Source organism: Rhineura floridana, chromosome 2 (assembly GCF_030035675.1).
Source record: "Rhineura floridana isolate rRhiFlo1 chromosome 2, rRhiFlo1.hap2, whole genome shotgun sequence".
Taxonomy (NCBI): Eukaryota; Metazoa; Chordata; class Lepidosauria; order Squamata; family Rhineuridae; genus Rhineura; species Rhineura floridana.
In genome coordinates, this window is record NC_084481.1 from 189,375,875 (window position 1) to 189,383,023 (window position 7,149).

At 48.7% G+C, this 7,149-nt stretch overlaps 1 protein-coding gene across 1 annotated transcript; it reads left to right on the plus strand.

Annotated features, from left to right (window-relative positions):
• Window positions 1-1,958: 1,958 nt before the first annotated feature.
• SSTR1 (somatostatin receptor 1) lies at window positions 1,959-6,933 on the plus strand. The gene has a single exon (XM_061611679.1). The coding sequence runs from the start codon at window positions 2,221-2,223 to the stop codon at window positions 3,319-3,321; it is 1,101 nt and encodes a 366-aa protein (XP_061467663.1). The 5' UTR covers window positions 1,959-2,220; the 3' UTR covers window positions 3,322-6,933.
• Window positions 6,934-7,149: the final 216 nt, after the last annotated feature.

Here is a 7,149-nt window from a genome sequence, read left to right on the forward strand (position 1 = left end):
CGGTTAATGTGTTTTATTGTGAAATAGCAAGTTGGTCAATGGTAGGGGTTTGTGATGTCATTAGTGTTTGCCTATACCTATAGATACTCATAGAAGATAGCAATGTGTCTATTGAGAGACTGTGTGAAATAGTGTGTGTAGTAGCTGGAAGCTGTAGGCAGAAGTTAGTACAATGATCGTGATGGTGGGCATATATGGGTTATGATGCATCTGTTGTCATTAAAGATAATGATGATGATACCAGTAGCAAACAAGATACAACTGTGCTGCAGATTGTAAAGCTCAGCATTCCCACCAAGTCCAATCCCAACTGCTGAGTTGCCCAGAAAGGGCCAATCAGTGAATGGAGGATGCTACTGATTCCAGCCTCTTGCCTGTGCGCTCTCCCCCATGAGTAGCAAATGCAGCAGCTGGAAGGAGGTACATTCTTGCCATGCCATTCTTGCCAGCATCATCAGCTGTGCCGCCCAACAAGATCAGCCTCAAAAGACCTTCTCTCTATCCCATCAGTCAAAGCAGCCAGACTGGTGAGGACTAGAGAGAGGGCTTTTTCAATTGTGGCCCCCACCCTGTGGAACTCCTTCCCAAATGATCTCCACCATGCACCCTCTATAATGAGTTTCCGCTGGGCCGTGAAGACCTGGCTCTTCAGGCAGGCTTTTGGGGTGGGCTAGATTTTATCGTCATTGTTTTCAGATTTTAATGTTTATTATATTTGCATGCCTATTTTGTACGTTGCCCTGAGTGGCTGGATAGCCAGCCAGATGGGCGACTAAGAAATTCAATCAATCAATCAATCATGCCACCCAAGACTAGCAGTGAGGGCAGAGGCCATATCATTCCAGCTCACTTCCCATCTGCTCTCTCGTAAGCAGCTCTGGGGAGCTGGATGATGGGATTGGGCCCAGCAGGCCCACTCCTCTGGCTGCACTTCTGCTGAAGGGTGTGCTGTAACAGTGCTACAAGGGGTAGCTACTGCTCACTCACCTGTGTTCTCCCCGCCCCCACTCTCTGGGTGGACCTAGTCATTAGAATTGGACCTGCCCTTTGGAGTGGGGGTGGTTGTGAGGTGGAGGTGAGTGAGGTCCCACCAAGTAGTATGCTACCACTCTTTCAGAACAAGTTGAGGTGCTCCCATGTTCTCCAACAGAATCAACCCTGACATGAAGTGTTTTGATGTTTTAATTCTATTTAATCTTGTGTTTTAGGCTTTCTAACCTGGCCAGCAATTAACAACAATAGGATGGTGGGGTTGGGTGGGTTGTAAAGTAGGGTAGGCAAGTTATAATAAAGCAGTAAGCTTGCTTGTAGGGAAGGGTGGGGATGTGAAAGTGGCTAGTGAAGATGCGTGTGGGAGTTCTGAGGGACAGCTTTCACCAATTTGGCACTCCCGAGATGTTTCCAAGGGCAACTCCCATCAGCCCCAGCTAGCACAGCCTTGCTGGTTGAGGCTGATGGGAGTTGTTTTCCAAACCATCTGGAGGGCGCCAGGTTGGCGAAAACGACACTAGGATGTCCATTCTGAAGGAGAGGGCATTGAGAAGAGAAGGAGGGAGCAGCGTCATGTATGAGGCTGTGGAGCATGGGAGGGCACAAAGTGAAAATGCCCTGCCGGGGGCCCCACCTGCTGGTTTTGGTTTTGGGGAGCTAGAGGAGGCTGAACACACACACACACTTTCACAAGAACCTATCTTGGGTTACCAGAGGAATCCCCCTCAGAACTCCTTGGCTCCCCCGACTAATGAATGAGGAACTGGCTGAGCCGGGGAGAGAGACTCGCCCTCTGAAAATTGGCGGGAACTCAGGGAGCGCGAGAGAGAAAGAGAGAGAGGTGAGCCAGCTCCCCCTCCCTTCCCCGCCTCAGTCTCCTCCTTCCCTCTCTCTCTCCCTCTATCCCTCCTTCCATCCCTCCTTTTCGTAGGCGCTGACGCGCCGCTTGCCACCTATTAATCATCCCTCCGAGCCGGCAGGTTGCAATTAATGCCAGTCGGACTCAGGGCGGCGCGCGGCTCCCCCTTCTTTTGCCAGTTCTTTTCCGCGCCTTTCGCTCAGATGCTGCCGGGCTGCGAGAGGAGAGGGAGCGAGGCGGCGGCGGCGGCGCCCGGAGGATGCTGCCGCTGCTGACCGCCTGCCGGCTTGCCGGAGCGCTGGCCCTGCTCTGAACCCAGGCCGACGGGGCGGAGGAATGGCCCCTGCGCCAGGCTCGTGGGCGCTGGAGGCATGGACTCGGCGGCGGGTGGCAGGAACTCCTCCGGCTCCCCCGGCCCCAACGGCACGGTGAGCGGCGGCGGGAGCGAGTCGCAAGGCAGCAGCGCCATCCTCATCTCCTTCATCTACTCCGTGGTGTGCCTGGTGGGGCTGTGTGGCAACTCCATGGTCATCTACGTGATCCTGCGCTACGCCAAGATGAAGACGGCCACCAACATCTACATCCTCAACTTGGCCATCGCCGACGAGCTGCTGATGCTGAGCGTGCCCTTCCTGGTCACCTCGACGCTGCTGCACCACTGGCCCTTCGGCTCGCTGCTTTGCCGCCTGGTGCTCAGCGTGGACGCCGTCAACATGTTCACCAGCATCTACTGCCTGACGGTGCTCAGCGTGGACCGCTACATCGCCGTGGTGCACCCCATCAAGGCGTCGCGCTACCGCCGGCCCACCGTGGCCAAGATGGTCAACCTGGCCGTCTGGGGACTGGCCATCCTCATCATCTTGCCCATCATCATCTTCTCCAAGACCGAGCTCAACACGGATGGGACGGTGGCCTGCAACATGATGATGCCTGACCCCAAGCAGAAGTGGCTGGTGGTTTTCGTAGTCTACACCTTCCTCATGGGCTTCCTGCTGCCCGTGGTGGCCATCAGCCTCTGCTACATCCTCATCATCGCCAAGATGCGCATGGTGGCGCTCAAGGCCGGCTGGCAGCAGCGCAAACGCTCCGAGAGGAAGATCACCCTCATGGTCATGATGGTTGTCATGGTCTTCGTCATCTGCTGGATGCCTTTCTACATCGTGCAGCTGGTCAACCTCTTCGTGGAGCCCGACGACGCCACCATCAGCCAGCTCTCGGTCATCCTGGGCTACGCCAACAGCTGCGCCAACCCCATCCTCTACGGCTTCCTCTCGGACAACTTCAAGCGCTCCTTCCAGAGGCTGCTGTGCCTCAGCTGGATGGACAACGCCGCCGAGGAGCCCATCGACTACTACGCCACCGCCCTCAAGAGCAGGGCGTACAGCGTCGAGGACTTCCCTCCGGACAACTTCGGGGAGTCGGGCAGCATGTACAGAAATGGGACTTGCACCTCCAGGATTACAACCCTCTGAGGACAGCGCTTTCCCCTGTCCCCCGCGAGGAGAGAGGCCAAATCCGGAGGGGGGAGGGGGATCAGGACGAGAAGCGAGGAGAGGGGCAGAGCTAGGGAGAGCTGCGCGAGACTTGCCCTTTAAACTGGGGAAAATGCGAAGTGTGTGTGTGTGTCCCTTCTGCCCTCAGCCGCCCTGCCTAGCTGGACCCGCCGCATCCCTTCCCTTCTACTTGCAGCTGCTTTGGACACCCCTAATACAATCAATCTACAGTTCCCCGAGGAAGACTTTGGTTTCCCTGCCGCCCCCGGTGCTTTCCTTTGGGTACCGGGCCAGTGAGTGTGGTGGCCTAATCTGTGCGGGTTGGTAAGGTCGTTGGTTAGACGTCTCTCTCTTGAGTTGCTCCTTTTGTCCACGTCGCATCTCTGATGGCAGGTCGAGGTCTGTTGCGCTGCAGTCGGCTGTCCCAGTCCCCTGTGAAAGAGACGTGCACAGTAAAAGAAACCGAGCTAAATCGAGACCAAGCTTGTCTTTATTTGTTTAACTGGCGTTTGCTTACCAAAAGAGAGAGAGAGGTGCCGGAGCTCAAACCACAGGCCTCTAATTTAGAGGGCCCAACCCATAAACACAGATGTGTAGGTGTAGTTTGGAGGTCAGAAAGCACTCTTAACATGCTCAGGGGGCGCTCTCTACTTTATTACGTCATATGGACTGAGCAGGGTCATTTAAAACAGGCGAGTCTCGCCTCGAATTAAGTCCTGGTTATTATATTATATGTCATTATTATCCCACCCTTCCTCCGGAGGAGCACGAGGCTGCTAGATTCTCCCCAACTGCTGAGAAAGAGGAAGCCAAGAGCTTCCCTGCGCAGGAGACAACCAACCCCTTTCCTGAAAACAAGCAAACAGTTCTCGGGGCTGCCCAAATTTTCGATCCCACTCGAAGCAGCCCCAGGAGATGGAAAGCTAAATGGCGTGTCGGTTTCCTAGGCAAGGAACCCCACGACACGAATGTCTATTTGGCATTCAGCAGCGCTCAAGGGGGGATGGCGATTCACTGAGAAAGGGAAAGGGAGCCAGTCTGCTAGAAAGCCGGGCGATTATGTCGTTATCTGGGGGCAACAGCAGGCTGCTGATAAGAGCGAGATAAATAGCGCTCCCTCCACCAACCCGCACCTACCCCGGTCACTGTCAAGAGCTGAGCGCTGGGCTCCCAGCAATGTTTGATCTGGGAAACGTTTTGCTGTGTGGGTACATATCATAAAGGTGTGCAAATAAAGCAGGTTAAATAAAGAGCTGCAAGGTTATTGTCCTGGACTGTGTGATAGCCGGCACGAAATACGTAAGGGAGAAAAATTGAGGGGCTGCTTCTGTAAAGAGAAGAAAAGAATTGGTGAGACAGACTAGAGAGAGAGAGAAAGAAAAGTTTGAAATAAAGTCTGTTTTAAAGATTCTCAAATTACTTCAGCTGCAGTCCACAAAGTACTTCTTACCAGTAGCAGCCTTGGAGAAATCCCATTGACTTTAGGGAAATTACCCTTTATTAAGTAGTTTGAGGGAGTGCAGCCAAGAACACAATTCTAACTACTCAACAGTCGTTTTGGACAAGCCAATAATATATGAGAAGAATTGCCTTGCCAGATGACTGCTAAGGCTCATCTATTAGTCCAGCATCCTGTTTTCAGGTTCCACCTGTGGCTATCACATGCTCACAGACAGGGCCTGATGTAATAAGCTATAGCTCTGCCCTTTTATTTGGTCCAGCATTTCAGCAATCAAGAGATACACCATCTGTAATCTCTGCACCTCTATAAAGTGTACATGCTAAGGGGAATTTACCCATGCTCCCTGTTGCAATCATAATGTGCACAGCTGTCAATGGAGTCTCCATAGCATTTGGCTTGCACTGGGTAGTGTCCATAGTAAAATCAGGATGCATATTACCTATTTCACTAGGGACTAAAGAAGAATTCAAGACCAAGAGAACTGCCAAACTGGGTCAAGCCAAGTGGGCCCATCTGACCAAATATCCTGTCTCTGAAGCAGCCAGAAGGAGATCCTACAAAACATAAAATAAACTGTACAAAAACAAGGTGCTGGGGTGGGGAGAGATCCAGTCCATCCCTTTTTCTCATTCCCAAGCTACAAAAATTTGTGAAAAGACCCTTTCTACTTTTGCATCAGCAACCCTCTTTGCCATTAATTTGTAATATGTTGTCCAACTGCTTCACTATCTGTTCCATTTCTGAGAATCCTATTTTTAAATATGTGACCAATTATGTTGTTTTTATTTTACTGAAAATGTTGTTTCTGTGCTGTGAAAACTATTCTTGTTAAAATTATTCTCTTTTGAAGCAGCTTTTGGCGTGTAGCAGATCTTGGTAATTATTCAAAGGCTAAATATCAGCAAAGGCTGAATTAATAATTCACAGGTTGAATTTGTTCAAGAAGCTTTCTCAGGGGAGGGAGGACTGCAACTTTGGGAAGAAATCCCTTTTCATTCCTTACATTTATTCATGTAGTCCATGTTTGGAAACCAGCAATGTATTGTTTTATAAATGGCAAGAGTTAAAGTGCAATCCCAGATATTCTTTTCCATTTTAAAATAATCACAGGTATACATTCTGATAAAATACTCTGCTTTGCATTTTATTTTGAATCCACTGTACAAAATAAATGTGAAATGGGAGGCGTGGTACTCTAGCTATGTATCAAAACTATCAAAGTTGCTCATAATGTTTAATGAGAGAAAAATCTGACCCTCTTATTAAGTACCAGACAACTATAGTTGTAATCTTCAAACTACTTATTATTAATATAGTTATCTGATACCCCTTAATAAGATTTTCTCCCATACCAGTCCTGTTTAATTATACATTTCAGGTGTAAGCAAAAAAAGTGGGAGGTAATATAGCTTAACCGTGCTGCTTACTCGTTTTTTCTACTATTTCCATGCTGTTTTCTTACCAATGTTATTACAAAAGTTATGGGGATAAAAACTTTTCTGGAGTATAACAGGATATCAGCTTCTTGTGATTTTTATTGTTTGTATAGTGCCATTGGTATACCAATGCACAATGAGGGGAGGCGGGAGGCGGGATCCCCGTTCCAACGAGCTTAACTTTGGCTGGATAATGCCCTTAGGTGTTTTTATATCCGATTGACTTCAGTAAATAAAATTTGCAATCCAGTCCTTTGTATTTTTACTTGGAAGCAACTCCAACAGCAACTATGCTGTTCAGAGATGCTAACTCCCATCCACATGTCATAGGATTGCATTTCTCCCAGCAAAATCTATGGGACTTGAAATTGCTTGCTAGATTGTGCCCTTGATTTGTTTAGTAACAGAGAAAGAAAAAAGGAAAACAAAATAACTGAAGAGAGAGGGAAAGGATTAACGTGGGCCAATGTAGTAAGATGTGCCTGGGCTTTATTTCACTTGGGGATGTCAAACTGCAGGCTGAATGAGCCCCAAATGATACAACTCTCCAATCAAATGGGTAAGAACAAATGCTGCATAGAAACTGATAATAATGTCAATTTAAACCCCACGGAACTAAAAGGAAAAACAACAGTTCATCTTACTGGGGTTAAAGACAGATAAGATCATATTAGTATTAAAGTCATCAACAAAGAAGTTACTGGATCATGCTTAAAGATTTTAGTCCCTCTTTCAGTTCCTTCATTCTTTATGTTAATCATTTAAAACCTTTTTTTAACATATTAGTTTGCTAATTGTACCTTGCCTCCCTCAAGAAATGAATATGGAGAAACTCCTGTCAGTGTCTTTACTATCATGCCACTGAAAAGAAAAGAATCATCAAATTGTTCACGACAGAAACTCCATTGT